Source organism: Myxocyprinus asiaticus, chromosome 33, assembly GCF_019703515.2.
Source record: "Myxocyprinus asiaticus isolate MX2 ecotype Aquarium Trade chromosome 33, UBuf_Myxa_2, whole genome shotgun sequence".
In the NCBI taxonomy this organism is placed as follows: domain Eukaryota; kingdom Metazoa; phylum Chordata; class Actinopteri; order Cypriniformes; family Catostomidae; genus Myxocyprinus; species Myxocyprinus asiaticus.
This window is the reverse complement of record NC_059376.1, coordinates 35,557,173-35,583,924: the sequence shown is the minus strand read 5'-3', so window position 1 is coordinate 35,583,924 and position 26,752 is coordinate 35,557,173. Positions and strand designations below refer to the sequence as shown.

The window sequence follows — 26,752 nt, the reverse complement described above, 5'->3', positions numbered from 1 at the left end:
TGCAAATCAGTCACGAGCCCTTCTTTCATGTTGTTTGTTGAATTGTTATCACGAATAAACTCTCATGTTGCGATGCGTGTGAGTTTGTAAATTAATGTCGAGATCATAATGATGATGACGATTGTTGACACATCCAGTCTGCGATCAGTTCTGTAGTGTGCGTCTGACCATTTGTTCCTACCTCCCACTCTGTTTTTGGTGCGCACAGAAGTGCCACTGCGCTGCCACGGCTTAAACTGAACTCAGAACTGATTCTGAGTTTTTACGAATTGATTTAAAATTGATGCATCGAAGAATCAATTGTTTCTCTCACCCTAATGGTATGCCTTCAGAAGACTTGGTATATGATGCATGAGTCACATTGACTACTTTTATAATACTTTGGGTCCTTTTTAAGCTTTAAAGAGAGTCACTATTAACTGCCACTGTAGTATAAAGAAGGACCGAGTTATTCAGTAACACTTTGCAATAAGGTATATAACATTAGTTAACAACATTGGTTAAAGGTGCACTCAGTAATTTATTTCCTCATTTAAAAAGCTTTACTTCTAAAGAAATGAATAGACATTTTGGAACAGAAGTATAAAATCATGACCACTCATGTGAAATGAAGAGTTCAGTCATATCAGTATCCTTATAAAGGATATTTTGTTCTAAAAGGGGCAGGGGCACACTCATGGGGGTAGCCATGTTAGCATCACTTGGCCAGCTGAATACTACTCTCTTAATCTCAGCAACTGCCCTTTTATTGGACACTTTCTTTTATGGATTAAATTAATTCTGGTTTACTGTGCATAGTGAATTTCTACAATGGCATTTGTAACCAAAAAACGACTTTGTTTGAATGGTGCAGCATCCAGGCCACTAGGTGTCACTATAAGCCATACTTCGACATACTTGAGTGCACCTTTAACATGAACTAAAAATGAACAATACTTTTACAGCATTTATTAATCTTGGTTAATGTTACATATAATTTCAACATATACTAAAACATTTTAAAAATCAAAAGTTGTATTTGTTTACATTAGTTAATGCACTATGAACTAATATTAATAAATGCTGTAAAAATACTGTATATTGTTTATTGTTTGTTCATGATAATTAATGCATTAACTAATGTTAACAAATGGAACCTTTGTGTAAAGTGTTCCCAGTTATTCATTAAAATTTCTCCTTGTTCTGCATAAGAAAGTCATTGAGGTTTGGAATGACACGATGGTGAGTAAATCATGACAGAATTTTTATTTTATCTATTCTTTTAATCTCATTTTGTTCTGCCACTTACATGGTACTTGGAAGTGCCTTCATCAAGTGTGTCCAGCTCTCTGCTGAGCTTGTTTAACTGATCACTGATGTCATCCATTTCTGCACACAGCTCTTTGTAGGCCCTGAGATCTGAGTCAAACTCTTTCTTATACTCGTGTCGCTGGGCGTCAGATGTAATCTTTGGATATAAACTGAAATGGGAATACAAACAGATGTTTTTTGAGCAGTTAACACAGAAATTCACATCTGCTGCTGTGATGCACCTTACAGCCATTACAGATAGCAATTTTATATGAATATTTATGCATTTTGCAGTCATTCTGTCATTATTTTACTCACCCTCAGGTTGTTCCAAACCTGTATGATTTACTATTTTCCATGGAACACTAAAAGAGATGTTAGGCAGAATGACACCCACAGTTACCATTCACTTTAATCAAATCAATTTTTCCTCAGGTGACTGAGGCTAACATTCTACCTAAGATTTCCTTTTGTGTTCCAAAACAAAGTCATATGGTTTTGGAACAACATGAGGCTGAGTGAATTATGACAGAATATGAATTTGTGCTTTCCCTGGAAATCGAACTTGTGACTTGGTGTTGTGAGCGCTGTGCAATAAAATCAATAAAGCTTTTATATTGAGCTTTAACAACGCAACAATACCCCTGGAGCAAACTGAGGTCAAATGTCTTGCTCTGGGGTATGAATGCGGTATGTCATGGATTAACTCTTAAGGGTTTTGATCCTACAAACTTTCAGTTGCCACTCAATCCACAAAACACCATTAAATCAATATACTGCAAAAACGTTAAATAAAATAGTCTTGTTTTCCAGTAAAAATATCTAAATATTATCTTTCTCCCAATTTGGAATGCCCATTCCCAATGTGCTTTTAAGTCCTCCTGGATGTGTAGTGATTCACCTCAGTCCAGGTGGTGGAGGATGAATCCCAGTTGCCTCTGCATCTGAGACTGTCAACCCACACATCTTATCACATGGCTTGTTGAGCAGTGGAGACATAGCGCATGTGGAGGCTTCACACCATCCACCGCGGCAACCACGCTCAACTCACCATGCGCCCCACATTATAGCGATCATGAGGAGCTTACCCCATGTGACTCTACCCTTCCTAGCAACCAGGCCAATTTGGTTGCTTAGGAGACCTAGCTGGAGTCACTCAGCACACCCTGGGATTCGAACTAGTGAGTTCCAGGGTTGGTAGCCAGTGTCGTTACCACTGAGCTACCCAGAATTTTTTTTTTTTGGCATTGTAACGCCATACTAAGATCAAAATCTAAGCAAAATAATGAGAATTATATATAGATTAGATAGATAGATAGATAGATAGATAGAAAGAGGTATGATGCAGTGGATGTCCTCCCTTTCTCCTTTCCTATAATTCTAGGAAAGGAGAAATCTGTTCAGGTTTATTGTTTTCTTGTTTGCAAGATCTTCATCTCATGATATATCAAGACATGAAACCATATCTGTTTTCTAAGTTAACTCATCAAAGCAAAAGAAACAATACATGTAAACACACACAAATATGCATTGGGTTAACTGACATGTCCTGCAGTGTGACATGCTATATACTCCATCTAAATCTATATTACCTTGCATTTTGCTACTTATATAATTATTATGCATGCAGCTTTTATGACTAATATTTATTGAGAGACTAGATGGAATACAGTATATGTACTTAAAAAAAATAATCAAAAACTCATTTGTTACACTACAAAACCATTTAAAATGAACTAGTGGAAGCCAAAAGGTGATTAAAAAGTACACTATACACTTTACCTTTTACACTGTCAATTGTAAACTAAAATCTTGATGTTGATAATATACAAAGGTCATACCCATAGAACTTTGCCCCAATAACCCAAATTTAATTAATTATATAACCACATGCCAGAGATGCTAATCTCCTAAACTTGCTTGCAATGTCACAGGGTGTTCACCAAGCTCTTTATGTAAAACCAGACACAATAGTAATCGCTCATGGGTTGCTCCATGGAGGGATCGAACATACACCCTTTTAGTAAGCAGCTCTGAGCCACTCTTAACTGCGACACCATGCCACAAATCCTCACCGTGTCCATAGATCCTCGTCAAAATCATAAGTGGTCTCTCCTCCAGTCGTGTACTCAGTTTCATACTGGGACTCGTCAAGCTCAGGGTTCCTCCTGCTTCTTTTGCCTCTGTGGGCGGAGGGTTTACGGACAGTGTCCGTCTGGTCGGACGGGCTGGAGCTCACTTCTCCAGATGGGGATGTGGAGTGAGACGGGCGATTGAAAGGGCGGTTAGGGTAACTGTGGATGGAAAAACCATTATTAACAGCCTGATCTCTTGATAATTGTGTTACCGTGGCAACATTTTTGCTAAACAAAATAACATGCTTCATTACACGTTTTGCTGCTGTTTCTCAGTGAAATGTCCACAGAGGATTTACACACATCACCTTTACTGTTAAACATCAGTTCCTCTATGGAGATTTTGAATGGGATTTTTACTTCCTGAACACTACTGTAACAGTCTATAGAACAATGACAATAGAAATTTATAGCATTTACAACATTGAATCAATTTCATTTTAAGCTTGCAGATGCACAGAGGGAAAGACACTGGCAAAGTGGAAGAGGCATTATTAAAAAACAAATTATATTAACAATTATTAAAAACTATTTATGTTACTGAACAGCTGATTAAGCAGATTCAAGGAATAACCAAGTCAAAAAATGCAGCAAGTTTGGCCTCAGGCCAAGACACGTCACATCTGGTGTAATCCGACCAGACTTCATAAAGCGAATGGCCCATTCCATTAGCATGATTAATGGCCCGAAAAAAATCTTTACTGAAAACACAGTTCTTCTGTAGATTAAACCTCACCTAAAGCAAGGTCACAGGAGAATTTTGTTTTTCCACGAACATTTTTAATCAGGTCTTGAATAACTGTACAGCAAACTGGAATGCCTTTCCAGTTTGAGCTCATTTCCTGAGCAGGGACGGAGCAGGGACAAGCAATCTTGCCTGTTTACATGGAGCTCAGCTTTAAAGTTTCCAGCTAGCCCAGGGCTGGAGCATTCACTCACCTGTTGATGTTGCAGGTTTCTGAGCTGAAAACACTGCCAGTCTTCAAGGGGAGGGATCCTACACTGGGGGCCGAAGCCAGAACCGGAGCCATCTTCTCTGAAAACACCATGGATGCCTCTTGTACGCTCTGTCCATCCTGAACATGGTTGACCTGAGAAAGAACAAACTGTTTAGTACTAAGTCTGCAAACTGAGAGATATACCTTAATTGAGAGTATCGATGTGCTTAACAACAGGAAAGAGCATTTTTTAGATAACGCTCAACCAATGGCATGCGCTACAACTGAAAATGGCACAGAGAGGTGTAGTAAGATCTGAGAAAAGCTCTAGCATCATTTGTTTGCACTTTGCAGATGCCACTTGTTTTGATATTTTGTAATCTAATGCAATGACATTCATACATTTTAAAGTGTCCAAATACATTTTGGGGCCTGAGTATTTTGCTCGTTAATAAATAATAATAAAAAAACTACATAATTTTATCTGTTTCGAACACAGATGTATGAAACTGCATGCTGTGCCGAACCTTATACAAACACAGAAACCATTTTGAATCCATTGTTTAGATTTTCCTTCTTCTAGTGTACAGGAAAGCCCATAGGGAAAAAGAAACAAAAGTAGCTTTACAATCTCTTGCTCTTCCTGTTGAAGTTTGATTTCTCAGTATGTGAGTGAGTTTATTGCGTCAACAACTGCACAATGCCAATAGTTAAGATTTATTCTTTGGGGTTACTTCTGGAACTTTTTCTATGCATGTATAACTCAAAAAGAAAAACAAATCTACACTGTTAAAAAAAAAAAAAAAAAGTCAGGTGACTTAAAACTGCTTAAGTCAAAAAATATTATTTACTATGACTGAACCAACCTCACTTCATTAAGTTACACCAATGAAAGTATCTCTTTTAAAGGGTAGATCAAGTAGCCCCCTCCTGAAAGGGCTAGCTCATGTGATAATTTACTCACACTCATGTTGTTCCAAACCATTATGACTTTCCATTTTCTGTGGAACACAAAAGGAGATGTTAGGCAGAATGTTAACCTCAGTCACCAATCCCTTTTACTGCATAGAAAAAAGTTGCAATTAAAGTGAATGGTGACTGAGGCTGTCGGTCCCTAACATTTTGCCAAACATTTCCTTTTGCATTCCACAGAAGAAAGTCCTACAGGTCTGGAACAAAATAAGGGTGAGTATATGATGACTGCATTTTCATTTTGGGTGAACTATCCCTTTAGGGTAACAACTGCAATAAAGTGTATTCATACATCGTGAAGATGCTCAATTGTAGCAGACATGGAGATTAAAACTTTAGAACTATTTTTCGAAGGCAAAAATTGAGAGAATGACTGACTATACGGATATACGTATATGTTTAAAGTACACAGCTGTGAGAGCAGGTCTGCATGTCAGAGGGATTGTTTGTTTGTTCTGGAAGGGTAGTGTGTGTGTATGTTTTTTCAGAGGGGGAAGCAGCAGGAAAGAGGGTGGAGGAGCGCTTCCCTGCAGCTGAGGAGAAAGGGAAAAGCCACTGAGTAGAAGAGCTCAAGTCATCCAGGAATTCCAACAATGCTTTCCTTGCATAAGCTACAGCCACCACTGAACTGCGATCATGCTGTATAATCAGGGAAAGAATGCTTGAGAACACAGAAAAGAGGGCAGTATCATGCTAGTGACATGCTTTTGCACCAGACAAAGACAGACAGAGAGACAGACAGGGAGTTCAAATAAAAACAGGGAGAGAAAGGTATTCAAAGGGAGTGTGTATACCGCTGATAGGTCTCATAGATCTACTGAAAACCAGCAGGGCAGAAAGCAAGAGACGGACCGGTCTCATGATTGTAGTAATTATGTTTCCAGTGGACATAATCCAAAATCAAACCGCACCCCACAGAGCCTCTACTGACAGCCGAGAGTTCATTAACAGCCCTTTTTACAGGGAAACAACCTGTTGAGCCAGAGGGAATTGTTATTGCTAAGAGGTTGCTCTTTCATAGCTCAGAAGAGTTAATGGAGGTCTCAGTTATGTCTCATTTGAGAATCAACTTTGTCTCAGATGTTTCTCCAAAAATTATTTAGTAGAAATAAAAACAGAATAAGTCAGTTGTTGACATACAGCAAGAGTATAGAGCTAACCAAATTATGTTGATAGCATCTGTCAGATCATTTGGTCAAATATGTTTGGGTTCATATTGAAATCTATGAATTTTGATTGCAGACTTAAGTCTCTTGGCAAATCTGAGCACAGTTTGAGATATTGTTGAGATCTCTTGTGAAACTCTAGAGGAGACAGATATAAAAGTTCGGCCCTTTTTTTTCAGGAGAAAACCTGACAAGCAGGAGACTGACAAAAAGAAGCAGAGAAGCAAGTCTCCATGTGCTCTTAGTTTAATTTAATTCCTCTCTAGGAGAAATAATTGCGATATGCAAGGGATAGTTCACCCAAAAATGAAAATTCTCTCATCAATTACTCACCCTCATGCAAAACACAAATTAAGATATTTAAAAGAATATCTCAGCTCTGTAGGTCCATACAATGCAAGTGAATGCTGGCCAGAAATTTTAAGCTCCGAAAAAAATATAAAAGGCAGCATAAAAGTAATCCATACGACTCCAGTGGTTTAATTCATGTCTTCCGAAATGATATGATAGGTGTGGGTGAGAAACAAATCAATATTTAAGTCCTTTTTACTATAAATTCTCCTCCCTGCCAGTAGGTGGTGAGATGCACAAAGAATGTGAATTGCCAAAAACAAAAGAAGAATGCGAAAGTGAAAGTGAAGATTTATAGTAAAAAAAAAAAAAAGACTATAATATAAAATATGAATCAGTTTCTCACCCACATCTATCATATCGCTTCTGAAGACATGGATTTAACCATTGCAATTGTATGGATTACTTTTCTGCATGCCTTTATGTCCTTTTTGGAGCTTCAAAGTTCTGGCCCACAGAGCTGAGATATTCTTCTAAAAATCTTTGTTTGTGTTCTGCAGAAAATCACACATCTGCGATTGCATGAGGGTGATTAAATAATGAGAGACTTTTTATTTTTTTGGGGTGAGCTATCCCTTTAAGAAGATAGTGTTCGTGAATTGTCTTTCCAATGAGTGTCTCAATCTCACACATTCTGAATAACAAAATATAGCCAAAGTTGGATAAGATATATCTGACTTTAATTTGATAAGAAACAACAATTTTGTTGAATTCATGTAATTGCTCAAATATCTATTCTACAGTAGTACTTAAAATAGTTTTTATAAATGTAGAAAAATCTTTTTCAACAAAATAATGTCTAGCTCTTTGAGTTTGTGCGAGAGTTACTGAGTATTGCAGTGCTAAGCACACAGCTTAATATGACTCATGTTCTTACAAATTACAAATGTGCAGTATCTTTGAAACTGGCTGTTCTGTATCTCACAAATAAAAACCACTGACCACTGACTTGCATGAACAAGCCTGTGACTAACTGATAAAGTCAATCCAAAGCACTCAAAGACCCTAAAAAACATTTAGAGGAAACATCAATAACATACCACTTCTGAAAAAATTCATATCCGAATATTCAAGGGGAAATTCACTAAACAATTGCGCCACTTTTGCACATGGTATTTTAGTGCAAAAACCTGCATTTTATTCACTAACCACCAGCAATCTAGTAAAAAGGCGCAATCAGCACTCATTTGCGCTGAATTTTGAGTATTTAAATTAAGTCAATGTCATTCCTTTCTGCATGAACACGCCTCCTATCTATGTAAATTAGGCTCATTAAAGATTTTGCTTAATTCACAGAAGTTGCCCGGCGCAATTTACATCACGCCATTGCTGCCAGATTATAGCAGGAGGTAAAAAAAATTGTATTTAAAAGATATTTTTATGTGCATTTTCTAACAAACACATCAGTGGTAATTCATTAAATAATGATCAAATGATGGAGAAGAGCATTATAACCTGCCATTTATCCAAAAGCACGGTGTGGTCAAGTGCACTTTCTGTAAATTAAAGAGATTATTCAGGTGTCTGGATCTCAATAGTGGAGAAATGCCATTTAGTCCCAGCAGAGCACGATGATCTGCTGCATCCTCCACTATAAAGCATTTAGAATCAGCCCACAAGATTAGAATTGTGTGTGCAAATGGGTTCAACATTAATTAGTTAATTATCCCTTCAGTGTACAGGTGCATCTCAATAAATTAGAATGTCGTGGAAAAGTTCATTTATTTCAGTAATTCAACTCAAATTGTGAAACTCGTGTATTAAATAAATTCAGTGCACACAGACTGAAGTAGTTTAAGTCTTTGGTTCTTTTAATTGTGATGATTTTAGCTCACATTTAACAAAAACCCACCAATTCACTATCTCAAAAAATTAGAATATGGTGACATGCCAATCAGCTAATCAACTCAAAACACCTGCAAAGGTTTCCTGAGCCTTCAAAATGGTCTCTCAGTTTGGTTCACTAGGCTACACAATCATGGGGAAGACTGCTGATCTGACAGTTGTCCAGAAGACAATCATTGACACCCTTCACAAGGAGGGTAAGCCACAAACATTCATTGCCAAAGAAGCTGGCTGTTCACAGAGTGCTGTATCCAAGCATGTTAACAGAAAGTTGAGTGGAAGGAAAAAGATGCACAACCAACCGAGAGAACCGCAGTCTTATGATTGTCAAGCAAAATCGATTCAAGAATTTGGGTGAACTTCACAAGGAATGGACTGAGGCTGGGGTCAAGGCATCAAGAGCCACCACACACAGACATGTCAAGGAATTTGGCTACAGTTGTCGTATTCTTCTTGTTAAGCCACTCCTGAACCACAGACAACGTCAAAGGTGTCTTACCTGGGCTAAGGAGGAGAACTGGACTGTTGCCCAGTGGTCCAAAGTCCTCTTTTCAGATGAGAGCAAGTTTTGTATTTCATTTGGAAACCAAGGTCCTAGAGTCTGGAGGAAGGGTGGAGAAGCTCATAGCCCAAGTTGCTTGAAGTCCAGTGTTACGTTTCCACAGTCTGTGATGATTTGGGGTGCAATGTCATCTGCTGGTGTTGGTCCATTGTGTTTTTTGAAAACCAAAGTCACTGCACCCATTTACCAAGAAATTTTGGAGCACTTCATGCTTCCTTCTGCTGACCAGCTTTTTAAAGATGCTGATTTCATTTTCCAGGAGGATTTGGCACCTGCCCACACTGCCAAAAGCTCCAAAAGTTGGTTAAATGACCATGGTGTTGGTGTGCTTGACTGGCCAGTAAACTCACCAGACCTGAACCCCATAGATAATCTATGGGGTATTGTCAAGAGGAAAATGAGAAACAAGAGACCAAAAAATGCAGATGAGCTGAAGGCCACTGTCAAAGAAACCTGGGCTTCCATACCACCTCAGCAGTGCCACAAACTGATCACCTCCATGCCACGCCGAATTGAGGCAGTAATTAAAGCAAAAGGAGCCCCTACCAAGTATTGAGTACATATACAGTAAATGAACATACTTTCCAGAAGGCTAACAATTCACTAAAAATGTTTTTTTTATTGGTCTTATGATGTATTCTAATTTTTTGAGATAGTGAATTGGTGGGTTTTTGTTAAATGTGAGCCAAAATCATCACAATTAAAAGAACCAAAGACTTAAACTACTTCAGTCTGTGTGCATTGAATTTATTTAATACACGAGTTTCACAATTTGAGTTGAATTACTGAAATAAATGAACTTTTCCACGACATTCTAATTTATTGAGATGCACCTGTATATACTGAACTGTAAAAAAGCACTATTCACAGCACTGCACTGTTAAAACAATTAACAGGCAACCCAAACAATTGTGCTTTGGTAAAGAAACTAACTGGTTTTATTCAAGTCAAAATTACTATTTAAATGGACAGTTCACCCAAAAAAAAAAAAAAGAAAAAATTCTGTCAATATTATCTCACCCTCATGTCATTCCAAACCCGTCTTTCTTCCATGGAACACAAAGGAGATCTTGGGCAGAATGTTATGAATAGACAACCTCAGTCACCATTCATTTTCAATGTACAATATGGACAAAAAGAGCAGCGTCAACATTTTTCTAAAAGAAAGTTAGTTTTGGAACGACCTAAGTGTGAGTAAATGATGACAGCATTTTCATTATTGGGTGAATGATCCCTTTAAAAGCACTAAATAAACCTGAATACATAGGTTACACCAACAAAAAGTCATTTTGAAGGGTTTTTCACTTTGTAGAGTGTGTAAAAAGATGACATTTAAGGGTGTGTTCACACTTGGCAGGTTTGGTTCGATTAAAACAAACTCTGGTGCGATTGCTCTGTTAGTGCAGTTCATTTCAACAAGTGTGAACGCTGCCATCCGAACCTTGGTGTGCACCAAACAAGCGGACCGAGACCCTCGCTTCCAAATGAACTCTGTTGTGGTTTGACTGATATATAAACACAGCATGGACCAAAGACGTCTAAATGGACCAATAACAGGATGTGATGTCACAAGATGCGACCCTAAAAATCATGTGATTTGATAACATAGAAAGAGCGGTAAGAGCGGTGTACGCAAAACAAAATGAGCAGAGGGCAAACATGGAGCAATGAGGATATAAAGTTCCTTATTCCAGTATACTGGAAAAAATGCACAAAAATGCTTAAGTGTTCAAAATGTTCATTGATAGGTTAAGGGAAAGTGGGTCCAACGAGCACATTTAGCCCAGCAGCCAGCACTGTTTTGGATGTTCGGCAAGTTCCGTCGCAAAATATACGTCATAAAAGCTGTCCAATAAGGTTGTGATCTTATCCTTAAGCCTTTTGTTTTGTATTTTTAGGTTTGGTGTTAAAAATACCAGTGTGAACGCTAAGCGAACCAGGACTAAATGTATCATTTTCTTTTTTGTTCTGGACCAAGAGAACCAAGAGAACCGAACTACAAGTGTGAACACACCCTTGAAGTATGCTAACCTTCTGGGTATTACAAAAGTTTCATGGTCATCCACCCAAGAAGTTTCAACTCTCTTTAGTTAATGATCAATTAAAGTGAAACTGGGCAGGCCATAAACAAACAGACCATATCAGCAAAACATTCAACCATGTGAGTGAGTTACCACCAGTGTCACACAGGCCACTGAAACTATTAAAGGACATAATGATTTCAAAACACACCTTCCTGCACTTGTAACCAGGAGACATGCCAATCCTTGCAACTAATGTTTTAACTAATCTATTCAACTAAATTATTTGTTTTCTCATTTAATGGAATATTAAAAGGGATAGTTCACCCCTCAAAAATGTAATTTCTGTCATCATTTACTCACCCCCATGTTGTTACAAACCTGTTTGACTTTCTGTCTCCTGTAGAACACAAAAGGAGTTAGGCAGAATGACAGCCTCAGTAACCATTTACATTCAAATGCAATGAAAGTGAATAGTGACTGAGATTAACAAACTGTCAAACAACAACTTTTGTGTTCCATGGAAGAAAGAATATCACATGGGTTTGGAAAAACATGATGACGGCGGTTTCATTTTTGGGTAAACTATCTCTTTAATGTTGAATGTACTTTCAGGCCATACTTTATGGGCCTGAAACTGACCTTTCATCCCTATGGTTGTGAAGTAGTCCATTGTCACCACACGCAAGGCACTTCCACCAAGTTGATCTGGGAGCCACTTCGATAGTGACCATGTGTTTCTTCTTCCATGCATTATGTGTCTTGTCTCAACACAGGTAAGTAATTGGTAATAAAGAAACTCACCCAGTCTTCCACATCTCTGCCCTCTGTTCCTGCCATTAGTGGTTGATCCCAGTAGATGTTTGGTTTCCCATAGTGCCAGATTGTACTTCTGGTCTTATAGGAGAAGAAGGCCGCCACAACCAGAGCAACAACAACCATGAAGCCACAAACCATTGCCACTGCCTAAGAAAAAGACACATTTGTAGAGTGCAACAGATTCAGCAGACTAAAATTATTTGTCATACTAAACTCAATTATCATCTCCATTTCACATTCTCATGCTTAGTCCTAACATTTAAATGAATATTCTGGGTTTCGGTCATTCGCAAATTAATGTAATCCTACCATGAGGATAGTGGCTCTCGAGTGGGGGCTCCTCCCGCGTTCAAACGGAAGAGCCCTCACTGCAATTCAAATGGGAGATCCCGTGCATTGTTTGAACGGAAGAGCCCTCACTGCGATTCGAATGGGAGAGTCCACGGGCTGGATGAAGTGACTCTCGCTGCATTCGAATTGGAGAGCCCTTACTGCGATTTGAACAGGAGAGCCCATGCTGCGTTTGAACGGGAGAGCTACTGCTTTTGAATGGGAGAGCTACTGCTTTTGAATGGGAGAGCAGTACTGCGTTTGAATGGGAGAGCTGTGTGGGTTTGAACAGGAGAGCCATATTGCATTTGAACGGGAGATCCGTACTGCATTTGAACGGGAGATCCGTACTGCATTTGAACGGGAGAGCCGTATTGCATTTGAACGGGAGAGCTGTACTGCGTTTGAATGGGACAGCCGTACTGCGTTTGAACGGGAAAGCCATACTGCGTTTGAACGGGAAAGCCGTACTGCGTTTGAACGGGAGAGTTGTACTGCGTTTGAACGGGAGAGCCGTACTGCGTTTGAACGGGAGAGTTGTACTGCGTTTGAACGGGAGAGACCATGGCCTAGATTTGGTGACTCTCACTGCATTCGAACGGGAGAGATCTTACTGTGATTCGAACAGGAGAGCCTGGCTGCATTTAAAAGGGAAAGCCATACTGCAATTCGAACGGGAGAGTCCACGGCCTGGACGTGATGACTCTCCCTGCATTCGAACAGGAGAGCCCGTGCTGCATTCAAATTAAGTGAATAAAGTTGCTTTCAAACGAGAGCCCTCTTTACGATATGAACAGGCTGAATCCTTGAGCACGGGACCACACTGCATTCAGTGGGAGAGCATATGATTCATGCAAGAATGGTTTATGCTGTATTTTCAGAGCTGCGAGCAGCTGAATCTGCAAGCGTGGGCTCACACAGCATTCGACGGTAGAACACTTGATTCTTGTGAAAGTGATATATGCTGCATTTAAAAAGAATTCCCTTTGCGAAACGAACGGGCTGAATCCTCGAGCATGGGCGTATAGTAGGCTATATTCAAATGAAACTGATGCAGAGATCCAGGCTTATGGTGAACTATTTGGGTAAGACATAAAACAGCTAGATTGTTGTCAATCAATAGGTGGGTAATGCTACGTTTGGTATGAGTGGTATAATATGGGACGATTAAGCAGAAAAAACACATCACAGCTACATAGCCATGGATGCTTAGACGCATGGCCTGAAAGACATTCTGCGGCTTGTGAACAGCGTGTTTGCGCTGCTTTGGAGATGTATTGAGCTAATAGCAGTGGCGCCGCAGTTACGGTGTCACCAAGCTTGAGCGCACTGCCCGAGGAGAGGATTTGCGATGAGGTACCGGGGTGATACGTATGAGTTAGAGGAGAAAGGGACTTGCAGTTGCAAAGTTGGGGCTTGTTACAGCTGCGATGAGGCATAGACAAAAGGGGCTTGGTATTAAATTGGTATTAGCAGTGGGTTGGTATTAGAGCCATTAGTGAATGTGGCCGAAGGAATTGGTCCGCAGCTAACGCTGCAGCTAGCCGAGCTAAAGGTTGGGCAGGCATCTGCATTCTGCTGAGATAATGGCCTAGCCCAGCACTCTGATAGTGGGTGTACATTGTTGGAAACATTGGACTACTTGCTGCTTCCTAGAGGGACGGGTTTATGGATAATATAACATTTACAGATAATATAAACAGTTATATGTAAAACTTGCATTTGCAGAAACGCATAGCATTAAGTGACGCTGGCGACTGGGGTAACAGACGAATAATTGAGCAAGGATTGTAAAAGGGCATCCCCTGTAAAAGCACTTCTAGGAAGATATTTTGAACTTTGAGTTTTTTTTGTGTCGCACCTGCGAACACACTTGTACAAAGGTTGTTAGTGTCAGCGGACACCTTAAACTTAATTGTTTGCTAGATTAAATATCTGGAACATTAGTGAAGTAATGTCAGGATACATGCTTGCATGTGCATACGCACAATGTCATTTAAAGTTGTGATTTGTCATCAAATTTGAAAGCACCTGAAATTAAGTACCAAGATGAATACTGTAGTCTGATATTAATTTAACTTAAGCGTATGGTTTGGTGCTTTGTAGATTGTTCTCCAACGCAATGCGAGTAATTCAGTTAACTCTGTATTATTGGCACAGGGTGACTCATCTCATTTTGATCAAGGATGCATGAAATCATTTGGAGTTTGTGCCTGAGAATTTGATTTAATAGATGCTATATGGGTGCCGTTTTGCAGTAGTGTTCTTGGGCAGTTTTGGTAGCTATTTTTCTATGTAAAGAAGCAGCATGAAAGTGCAGCTCTTATCTACTTGAATGGGGAAAGACCGAAATCTCAAAAATGGTTGGTCAAGATTACTATAAAAGAACATATTTCAAATAAGCAGTAAAATCTGACAACACTGTGCAGATTCACTGGAGTGGTCCGGCTTCCCTGGGCCTCGGCACTTGAGGGGAATAGCGGCCCGGCATCCAGGCCCATCGGCCGCGACGTGTGCTCCATCTTGTCCATCTAACTCGCACCGGACACTCCCCGCTCCGTTCCTGGACCTGTAAAGATGCCAGCAGGTAGAGACCGGTCTCCTGAGGAGAGGCGTGCTCCGTGTTTAAAGGCAGCGGTAATAAGGCTCTTCATTGGGATCATGAGAGGCGGGGCGACGATGATCCATGGGAAGGGCGTGTCGTTCCGTCACAACTTGTATAATGAATTGTGTTTCTTTACCTCAGATTATGCTAAATACGCAATTATAGCTAATGCGCATGCATGTTCTTGAGTTGATTGAACAGGCAATTTCTGTATCTAAAAGGTTATTAGGCTATTTTACCAGTAAAGGGGGTTGACCTTTGGCTGCCGTTGGGCGTTCCAGTTTCTCCCATTCATTTTAATAGAAGTGGCCAGTCTCTGCTAAATAGTCTGTTTTGACAAGCAGGAAATGTTCATGGAACAATGACGTCACTTGACGTCACCAATGAACAGTCCTCAAGCAGAGATGGGCCACTTCTATATAAATGAATGGGAGAAATTGGAACACTCAACCAAGGAGCTCTGAGCACCCAACGGTCAACGGATGTAGAAAGGAAGTCCCGCCTCACAGTTAAAAGAGCCAATCACCTTTTAGATAAAGACATCACCTGTCAATCAACTCTAGAACGTGCATGTGCATTGGCTGTACAAGCCGGAACAATTGCGTTTTTTAGCGTAATATGAGGATAAGAATCACAATTTATGATTCCAGTATTGTCAGACTGTCAGCGTACCAGAGCTTCTCACTGATTTGTATTCTGTCCAAAACGAGCATATCAGTATTTTTTTCTTGACTTTTTCCGGGAACATGCACGACAATAAAGATTACAGTGTTTTTATCTTCTATAAATGCCCTACAAAACTAATCCAGATAAAGGTGGCCCACTGCGAATTGACATGCTGGTAAAAAGCCAGTGAATCTGTGCTGTCTGTGAGAACTTTTATTGTTGTTTCTGAAGTTCTCGGTGTCTACAATCATTGGTCAAAGACATCAGAAAATTAAAAGACACGCTTCACATCCTCAAATAAACACTTCAGAAACACATGCATCAACCCATATACGCAACAGCCAGCATTAACTATTTAAAGAGAAAGAAAGGATCATATTTTCTTTTGGTTAGGAAAAGTGTAGCCCCGCATTTTGGGATATATTTTCCAGAAGTAGGCTACAAATAAAATTACATAACTTGAATGGATTGTTCATCTTTTTTTAATTCAAGAGAGTAATAGAGCATTGCAATCTGTTGTAATTTGTCAAATATTCCAATACATTTCTTTTCTCCATCATGAATCAGCACAGCTAAATACATTTCCTTATAAATAAATAACATGAAACGGCAGTGTAAAAGCAGTATACACACCTCTAGAAATCTCTTATTCCGTGCAAATTGACAATAAGAGACGGCCGCTGTAAAATGTCATGCAAAATAATCGAAACGAATAATTTTTGCCATAGTTAAATATAATTCTATCGTGCACATTTAATTAATTGATTTCTTTATTTCATTTTGTAATCAAAATTTTTTTGGTGTTTCTTTTTTTTTTTTTTCTTTTGTGGGTGGGGGTGGGGGGGGGGGGGGGTGTTTGGGGCTTGGTCCCGATTTTTTTGTCATGGTCATTTGGTCATCCTAAACATGCTCCTCCCAAACTTTGTTATGAAACTCCATAGCATTTGCGGTATACTGTTGCTTATAACTGAAAATTATTTTGACTCGTCTCTAAGTTTACAAAAAAGAAAAACGACAAACATGTATACAATAATACTTACAGTACAATGGAAGCCTAGTTTGAATTTTTGTTTGCGCCTGCATTAATATTTCAGATAAAAATGATTGTTATTTGTAAAAAAGTCTAAATCGGGCTAATCAGTGCACTGTAAAAAGTTGTAACCTCCAATTTTTTCCTTAAGGATATTTTTACCTGATGTAACCCTTAAAAATAGTTTTGTTGGTGTAACCTAATAAATTAAAGGAATAGTTCACTTCACCCAAAACTTCTCTCATCATATACTCACCCTCAGGCCATCCCTGATGTCTATGTATTTATTTCTTCTGCACATACACACAAAAAAAGACACACAATTTTTAAAAGAAAATTTCAGCTCTGTAGGTCCAAATCAATGCAAGTGAATGGTGGCCAGAACTTTGAAGCTCCAAAAAGCATATAAAGGCAGCAAAAAGTAATCCATACAACACCAGTGATTAAAAATCCATGTTTTCAAAGCAATATAATAGGTGTGGGTGAGAAACAAAACAATATTTAAGTTATTTTTTACTATAAATCTCCACTTTCACTTCCACATTCTTCTTTAGTTTTTTGGCAATTCGCATTCTTTGAGCATATCACCACCTACTGGTCGGGGCTAGTCAAAGGTGGAGATTTATAGTAAAAAGGACTTAAATATATTAATATTGATCTGTTTCTCACCCACATCTATCATATTGAGTTCACCATTCATTTGCATTGTATGGAGCTGAGATATTTTTCTAAAAATGTTTGATTGTGTTCTACAGAACAAAGAAAGTCATAAACATCTGGGATGGCATGAGGGTGAGTAAATGATGAGAATATTTTCATTTTTGGGTGATCTCCTTTAAGGTTGATTCAGTGATGTTGAATAATACTTTTGACTTAAATAAAGTTAATTTAAATGTTATCACATGAAGCACATTTTTTAGGTTAACATTGTTTCAGTATTGGATTACTTTTCTCAGTGGATGAATTTCTGGTTATGCATTACAGACATAATTCCTGTAGATAAAGACTGCTCCATGTAAACAGTGCTTAACAGATAGTTTCATTAAATCCCCTTCATGTCCCTTCCTGGTATCCCTCCATGGACCCATTTGCGAAAGTAGCCGGGTCTACATTTTCAGCTGATCGTGGCATGACTTGAAATTTTAATATAACTTTGCACAGATCTAAGCACTCTAAGGTTGCTAAGCAAGCAATTCTATTCTACAGCTATTCTTTAAGTGTTATGGTTATACTTTCAAAATAGTGTGATAGCTGCGTATTTTAAACATTTATACACAGTCATGTCTGCTAGGCTTCCATTTTAAGTGTAAATGTGTTTTTGTGGAAGACTATAAAGAAAACATAAATTAAATGTAGACTGTAAAGAAATTTATAAAATCATGTAACTTTAAAATGTACCTCCTGAGGGTCAACGTAGCAGTAGTGGTACAAGTACTGGTTATATGGAAAGCCTGCCCCCGATCCAGTCACACTGCTGCCATAGAGGTTCTGACACATCATGATCATAGGGTTGTAGTACGCGCTGGATGAGCTTTGGGCCATTGGGTTCACTCCTACAATGTACACAATGTTTATAATGCCCTGTATTACTGCCATTACAGAGCTAACAATGAGCACCGCCAGGTAGAACTTTCTACTGCGGAACGTGCTTGATTTGGAGAAGCTGGCAATGAAGAAACCCAAAGAGATGACAAAGTTTATGCCTGCAATGGCGATCATGCTTGTCTTTGCTGAGTAAGGAGTTGGGTAAGAATTGTAGTAGCTTCCATATCCATAGCCACTTCCATAACCACCATAGCCTCCGTATCCATAACTACCACTTCCATATCCATACCCAGGATAGCTGGAACCATATCCACTTCCATAACCTAATCCGTATTGCATGTCCCAAACCAGAGTCGAGGCCACGCAAGCAAAGATTCCGAGACAGAGAACTATAACTGTCCCTACCATAATCTTCACGATTCCTGGTGGGGAGAACCACTTGTAGAAATGCTGTGGTACCTCCTTGCCCACGTAGTATGATCCTGGAGGCGGAGGGTAGGAATCAAACTCACTCCTTGGGTCTTGGAAGCTCCCGGGTGGTCCAAAGCCATTGGTTGGAGGGGTGTACATAGGGGGACTATCGTAGGGCTGTTTCTCAAACATCTCTCAAAGATGATCAATGACCTGTTAAAAAAGGCAAATGGCTGGTCTTAGAGGAAGGTAAAAAATACATTGTAGATATTTTGAGATATTGTCTTGCTAGATGTTCCATGTAGCAAAACCATATCACTTGATATGTCTTAATCTATGGCTGCAGTACACTGTTTCAGTGGGTTTCAAATAGTGGGTCATGACACAAAAATGGGTTGTTCTGGGGTTGCAAAAAGCAGGGAAAAAACACTAAATGCAAATAATAAAATGAAACTAACAATATAATCGTGGATAGTTTTGATAGTAAAAGAAATAGGCTTATCAACTTTTAAAAGGGTGGAGAAAATACTTCAAATCATTCTGTCTTTTGTTAATGATGTCAGTGGCTGTTTCCAATCAAACTCTACTGTATTTTTGGCACTAATTCATCTGTCACTTGATAGAAGCTTGCTAAATTAGGCAGACACCAACATGGACAGGTTGTGTTACATGCCTTCATCCTCAAAGACAGTAAACTACATAAACAAAACTACACAGGGTAAAACAGAATACGACACGGACTGCATAAAAGGAATAGTTCACACATTTTGTTTTTAAATGGTCTCATGCCATCCCAGATGTGTATGACTTTCTTTCTTCTGCAGAACACAAATGAAGATTTTTAGAAGAATATCTCAGCTCTGTAGGCCCATACAATGCAAGTGAATACTGGCCAGAACTTTGAAGCTCCAAAAATAACATACTGAAAAAGTTATTTTTTTAGCAGCATAAAAGTAATCCATACGACTCCAGTGGTTTAATCCATGTTTTCAGAAGCGATATAACAGGTGTGGTTAAAAAAACAGATCAATATTATATTCCTTTTTCAAAATAAATCTCCACTTTCACTTTGACATTCTTTTTCTTCAGTTTTTTGGTGAATAATTCTGCGTGCACATCGTCACCTACTGGTCAGGGCTGGTCAAAGGTGGAGATATTTAGTAAAAAGACTTAAATCTGAAAAATCAAAATCTCACCAACACCTATCATATTGCTTCTGAAGACATGGATTTAACCACTGGAGTCCTATGGGTTACTTTTACGCTGCCTTTATGTGCTTTTGGAGCTTCAAAGTTCTGATCACCATTTACTTGGATTGCATGGGCCTACAGAGCTGATATATTTTTCTAAAAATCTTCATTTATGTTCAGCAGAAGAAATAAAGTCATACACATCTGGGATGGCATGAGGGTGAGTTTTAATATAACTTTGCACAGATCTAAGCACTCTAAGGTTGCTCAGCAAGCGATTCTATTCTACAGCGATTCTTTAAGTGTTATGGTTATACTTTCAAAATAGTGTGATAGCTGCGTATTTTAAACATTTATACACAGTGATGTCTGCTAGGCTTCCATTGTAAGTGTAAATGTTTTTTTGTGGAATACTATTAAGAAAACATAGAAAGAAAGTCATACACATCTGGGATGGCATGAGGGTGATTAAATGATAAGAAAATATTCATTTTTGGGTGAAATATTCATTTAAATACAGGTTCACTTGCAACAAGATAAACTTGGTTTATGACAACCACAACGTGTTTTGGGAATCAATGGCAGCAAAGATTGATATTTTTAATAATAATTATCTTTGATAATTAAATTATTATATTAATGTATAAAAACCAATAACAATAATAATAATTATAATAATCCTTATAATAAAATGCTTTGTTCGAATATAGACCATTTCAAAGACTGTTCGTTGGTGACGTCACTTTTCTGTGAACATTTCCTGCTTGTAAAAACAGAGATCATTTAACAGAGATGAGCCACTTCTATTAAAATGAAAGGAAGAAAGTGGAATGCCCAACGAAAAAAATAGTCGCATCACCACTGCCTTTAAACACAGGCAAGACCAGTCTCTATCTGCTGGTGTCTTCGCGTGTCCAGGAACGGAGCGGTGAGGGTCCGGTTAGTTGCGTCGCCGAACCCGCACCCCCGCGCGAGTTAGATACAACGACGGAGATTGGAGCATGCGTCGCAGCCGGGCCGCCCGAGTGAAGCAGGCGCCACACGCGCCTCGGACCAATACAATTTTACTGCTTATTTGAAATATGTTCTTTTATAGTAATCTTTACCAATCGTTTTGGAGATTTCGGTCTTTCCTCATTCATTAGATAGGAGCTGCACTGTCATGATGCTTATTTACATAAAAAAAATAGCTGCCCAAACTGACCAAGTGCATTCCAAAAACGGCCGCAGAGTGGACTGACTTACCTTGAAAAAGAGACTTTGTTGAAAGGATCCGGAAATACATTTGGACCGTTCTAATTAATTTGTTTTTGTTTACATTCTTGAAATGGTCTATATTTTACAGTAAATCATTTTTGTTCTGTATTAGTTCACCATTTGATATCCAATGTAATATAACACAAACCCACTATATTAAAGGAATGTTCCAGGTTCAGTTAAAGTAAGCTCAATCGACAGCATTTGTGGCATAATTTTGATTACAACAAAAATAATATTTCAACCCGTCTGTTTTATTTAAACAAAAAAGCAAAACATCCCGATTACAGTTACAATGGAAGTGAATGGCGCCAGTCCACAATAACGCTAAAATACACTGTTTCAAATGTATAGCCTCTAAGACATGATTGATAAATTGCTTAATTGCCTTGTCTGTGTAGTCATATCCAAGATTAATGGGCTTACTGGCATTACATCATCATGACAATGAAGTTGTAATATTGAATATAACTTTACACAGACATGGCTAGTAAGTGATTTTATCACACTATATCATAAGAACATGTATAATGTTTATGTCTTGTGGCTATACTTTGAAAAAAGTATTTTAGCCTGTACTGACTAGCCCCATTCACTTGTATGTAATTGTAAGTGGCTTACTGTAATCACGTTTTTTTTTTTTTTTTTTTAATAAACAAGGGGTGACTCAAAATAATTTTTTTGGTAATCAACATTAAGGCACAAAAGCTGCTGGTTGAGCTTAACCTGTACTGAAACTATCACACCGTGAAAAACAATACTCACTGTTTTTGAATTCACAGCACTGATTTAACACAGCACAAAAATTGTCATGAAATATCTTGGGTCACTATATCGACAGTGGGTAATTAATGCTCAGTCCAAAATGACATTATGCCGAAACCACAAGCTATGTATTCTCTCTCCTGAAATAACTGTGCTGTTTATCAGTGTGAGGTAACTATAGAGGGTAGAGTGGAGACATCAGCACCAGGGATCAGAGAGCCAAACAAAGCCACCGTTTACAGGCCTGACCATGGGAGTTCAATTCAATATCAACCACTGTCCAGCACTGACTTTGAAATGCATCGATTACAATTCTTGCCAAATATGTTGTTTGTTTAAAATCTTACTTGTTTCACTTGTTGTAAACATCACAATCTCATAAAATCAAAAGAGAACATCCAATTCTCTCAAAGAAATCGACTATAAGACTCCTGTTATTGCTTAAAGGTGATGTGTGTCCTTTTTTGGATGTTAAAACACTTTCTCCTATCCCAGCTTAATAGAGACAACTATACGGTAGCCATTTGTTGGTTGATTCCCCTGAAAAGTGTAAACAATGTGGCTCTGTGGCACTTTCAAAACATTTCTCTGTTTGTTTGAGCGTCCCGATTAACATTGGCTTAACCAATGAATTGAGTTTGGGGCAGGACTATTTGTTTGGATGGCCAATGTCAGTCAGGGGAAGTTTTCGGGATACCTGTTTGAAAACAGTTATTATTTTTGCAATCATTCGTTTTTAAATCACTGACAAATTACTGCTGTTTAAATTGTTGTATTGTATTTGTCTCCAAAATTCAAGATTAAATTTGAAATGTAATGCAATTCATTATACTGTCTACAATAAAATGTAGGCTAATCAAAGGGACAAAGAAAATAAGACATAAACATTGTTTACTGTTTTTTTTTCTTCACATGTCACTTTTTAACTTAGCAACTTGTTGAATGTTGTAAATGAACTCTTCTCGATGTCTTCTGTTGCGTACATAACCACAGCAACAGAAGAATGCAGGCTACACTTTCTGGCACTGGCCTAGAAAAGCCATTTTTTAGTTACTATGCGCTCACCTACTACCCTGCCTCCCCCAACTTCTCTCCTTTGTTGTAGCAAAAAGTCAAGGCTGCACTTTGCCTGTGCATGGTTACCATGGTAATTAAAGGCCTGAGGTTATAAAAAAGGAGGTTTGGATAGAAAAACACAAGAGCTTCACTGTCTAGCCCACTCTGGAGAGGGGGGTGCCACATTGGCAGATACAGTTGTTGTAAGGATCAGGTGTCCTCGAGAATTCATTCTTATTTATCAACATGACACATCCCTTACGCAGTATGTTGAAGGTCTGATTTAATTTATGTGTGTTTCTATGAATGAGGCTTTTGACTGGCCTGCAGAATACCAGCAGGTGAGCGAGTTTATGGTAAACACAGGAGCTATAAAGTATTGGAGAATGCTCTGTGATTATTGTACCATGGTAAAATGATGGTATTAATTCCATGATACTTTAATATAGGTTATACCATGGTATGATTACCATAATAATGTACCATGGTATTTACATGCTATATCCACGGTACTTCAAAGAATACCAAATTCATGATATTTGCATATTTGCACAATACATGTCCAAATGACCAGGATAGTTCTGTGGTACTTGTTTTTTTTTTTTTAATTGTGAGGCAGTCAGTGGGGTTTAAACTCCAGTCATACCAAAAGTAGGTTAACTAGGAGCAAAGATCACAGAACATGTTATTGTTCACTTTGCGTGTCTATAATACTGCATGTGACTACAGCACATTACAAAGAGTTTTATTCACTCTTTTTTCTTTTATTTTTTTAAACAATGAATTTTAGCATACAAAGAGTTAATAATATAGACACGGATTATTTTCAAATATATATATATATATATATATATATATATATATATATATATATATATAGACAGGGTTGGGAGGGTTACTTTTCAAATTTATTCCACTACAGATTACAGAATACATGCTGTAAAATGTAATTTGTAATGTATTTCGTTAGATTACTCAAAGTCAGTAACATATTCTAAATACTTTGGATTACTTCTTCAGCACTGGTAGATTTTTTCACTTGTTTTGACTATAAAAACTCTGCCAGTACAGTGAGACACAATACACATGTTAAAAATACATTCTCTGAAAAACCTAAATATCTTATGCAGTGCTGTTTCTAAAACAAGATAAATCAAATTGATCTTGTTTTAAGCATTTTTAATACAAAACAATACAAAGATTATTCTCAAGAATATGATTTTTGCCCTAATATCAAAGGTCTTACTAGAAAAAAAGAAATTATGATCCAATGTGAATTTTCTTGATAAAAAATATGATCGTGCCTGGTAACGTGCATGTAAAATGGCTAGAAATAGCATTTTAGCTTAGCGTAAAGCTGACAGTTTACACAAGATTTATTTCTATTTCTTCTGCTCCAAACTTACTTCAAACTTACTTCTCTGTCTGCTCATATGAATGTAACACATCATAAGAAAGTGTTTCACCACTGTTCAAATGCACTTTGGATCACATCATTTATATGTATAAATGTTTTCCATCTGAAAGGACTAAATATTAAATGAAACAAATGACAATAACATGCAAAGTAATCTCTTCTAACTGTATTTTAATTACCAATGATTTAAATTGTAACTGTAGTGGAATACAGTTACTTATATTTTGTATTTTAATTACATAATCCCATTACATGTATTCCGTTACTCCCCAACCCTGTATATGTAAATAAATAAATAAATATATATATATATATATATATATATATATATATATATATATATATATATATATATATTCAGTGCTGTGCAAAAGTTTTACGCACTTGTGAAAAATGTTGCATAGTGAGGATGTCTTCAAAAATAATGCCATACATAGTTTTCATTTATCAATTAACATCATACAAAGTCCAGTAAACATACAAAAAGATAAATCAATATTCGGTGTGACCACCTTTACCAAACAGCACCAATTCTCCTACTTACACCTGGACAGTTTTTCTTGGTTGTTGGCAGATAGGATGTTCCAAGCTTCTTGGAGAATTAACCATAGTTCTTCTATCTATTTCTTCTATCTATCTATTTATCTCAATTGCTTCTGTCTCTTCTTGTAATCCCAGACTGACTCAATATTCAGTGGGGGTCTCTGTGGGGACCATGCCATCTGTTGCAGGGCTCCCTGTTCTTCTATTCTATTCTATTAGCAAAAGTAATGTTTGGGAGTCTAAATGTGTATGAATATTTCTTATTGACACACTAAAGCTGAAAATATAAATAACCATCTTAAGACAAATGTTTTTGTGAAACATCTTATGTGCCTAAGACTTTTGCACAGTAATGTGTATATATATATATATATAATACTTTAATACGTCGGTTACGCTCTTTTTCTTTTAAACAGCCTGAAACAAATACATTTAAACACTAAGAACTCAATAATTTACCTTTTTTCGAACGTGTCTTCACCTGAAGAGACAATTAAAAAAAAATGTTTTCCAGAAAAGGGCGGCAGGTGAAAGCAAAGGTTGAAAAAGTTGTCCAAATCACCTCCTTTTCTATGTGATGGTCCACCTGCGCTTGCATTTAAATGTTTCTCAGTCAGACGTATAATTGCGAGGATTCTCCAGTCCTAACGTCCTGAAAGAAACGTGGGTGGAAACGCATGAATCGCTGTGAAAATACACTTCCTCGCGAACAAGTTTACATGACCTAATCTAGCGACGTGACTCTTCGCGGTCGGCCAGCTCAGAGTCAATTCTATTGGACAAAACCTGCGGAGAGGCGGGAAATTCCAACTGAACAGTTAAATGCAATTTAAATATGACAATTATATTAGTAAGAATTGTTTTATCCCAATTAAGACAACATTGGGTACATTTTTAATAATTTTACTTCTTTGGTTTGAGCAGTTTTGTTGCCATACTATAAACAAAACAACAAAAATTTGGTCTGGTAACCTTAAAAATGTCCTTCATATGATGGCCTAATTGACTATTTAAATTGTTTTCAGTCAAAAATATTTTAATCTGACAAAAGTAATTGTTATTGACTATAACTGATCAAGTAGAGATTCAACACAATTGAAGGTTGACACTTGTTTTCAGTGAATTTTTGCAATGTGATTCATTGGAAGAGAAAATATTCTTCCAACGAATACTGGCAATTTATTAAGAAATATTATATAAATGTATATAAGCAATATATAAGTGTTTCTTAATTTTTTCCCCTTTATCAAACCGAAATGTTTCAAACAAAACATGTTTTCTTGCTGATCAATTAAGCTTTTATTTTTATAGGTTTTTGTCACTATGTCCACTTTCCATCCTGTCCAAGGTTGTAATGCCCCTTTAACTAACAAAAGCCAGTTACTTAATGAAAATTATCCTCCAGTGAGTGATGTCCTTTTGGTGGGAAAACAACAGCACAAACGTCAATATACTACTTAAAATATAGCTTATAAATGAACGCGCATAATTGTCCGAATCAATCAAATAGCGCCCTCTTGTGCAGCATCAGTGAATGAAAAGAGAACAAAACAAGTATGCCCATTTCTAAATTATAGTGCAACATCTGAAATTACGTGTAACATTGCCTAGTGTATGAATAGTAAAGGCTTTTATCAAATAACTTGTTTTGTGTTATATAAGTGAATCACATGGCAATAAAAAGATTATAAAATGTATGCCTCATTCAATAATCTGATAGGGACCATTTTCACATGCCCATGTTTTGTCACATGTTAAATCCTGTCATAAAGGTTTTGCTTACAAATGTATAAAAATGTAAATACATGAAGTGCTACAAACAATGCTGTTAACAGTGA

General features: G+C 37.7%; 1 protein-coding gene across 1 annotated transcript in view; it reads right to left on the bottom strand.

The window, feature by feature from the left end:
* Positions 1-25,627, bottom strand: part of si:ch73-61d6.3 (occludin) — a 30,441-nt gene extending 4,814 nt beyond the window's left edge. Inside the window, exons 1-6 of the mRNA XM_051668221.1 lie at positions 25,374-25,627; positions 18,129-18,899; positions 12,085-12,246; positions 4,365-4,516; positions 3,366-3,584; positions 1,289-1,460 (exon numbers count right to left, since the gene is read on the bottom strand). Of these exons, the coding sequence (XP_051524181.1) occupies positions 1,289-1,460; positions 3,366-3,584; positions 4,365-4,516; positions 12,085-12,246; positions 18,129-18,878 (1,455 nt within the window). The 5' untranslated portion in view covers positions 18,879-18,899; positions 25,374-25,627. The remainder of the gene's footprint in view (positions 1-1,288; positions 1,461-3,365; positions 3,585-4,364; positions 4,517-12,084; positions 12,247-18,128; positions 18,900-25,373) is intronic.
* Positions 25,628-26,752: the final 1,125 nt, after the last annotated feature.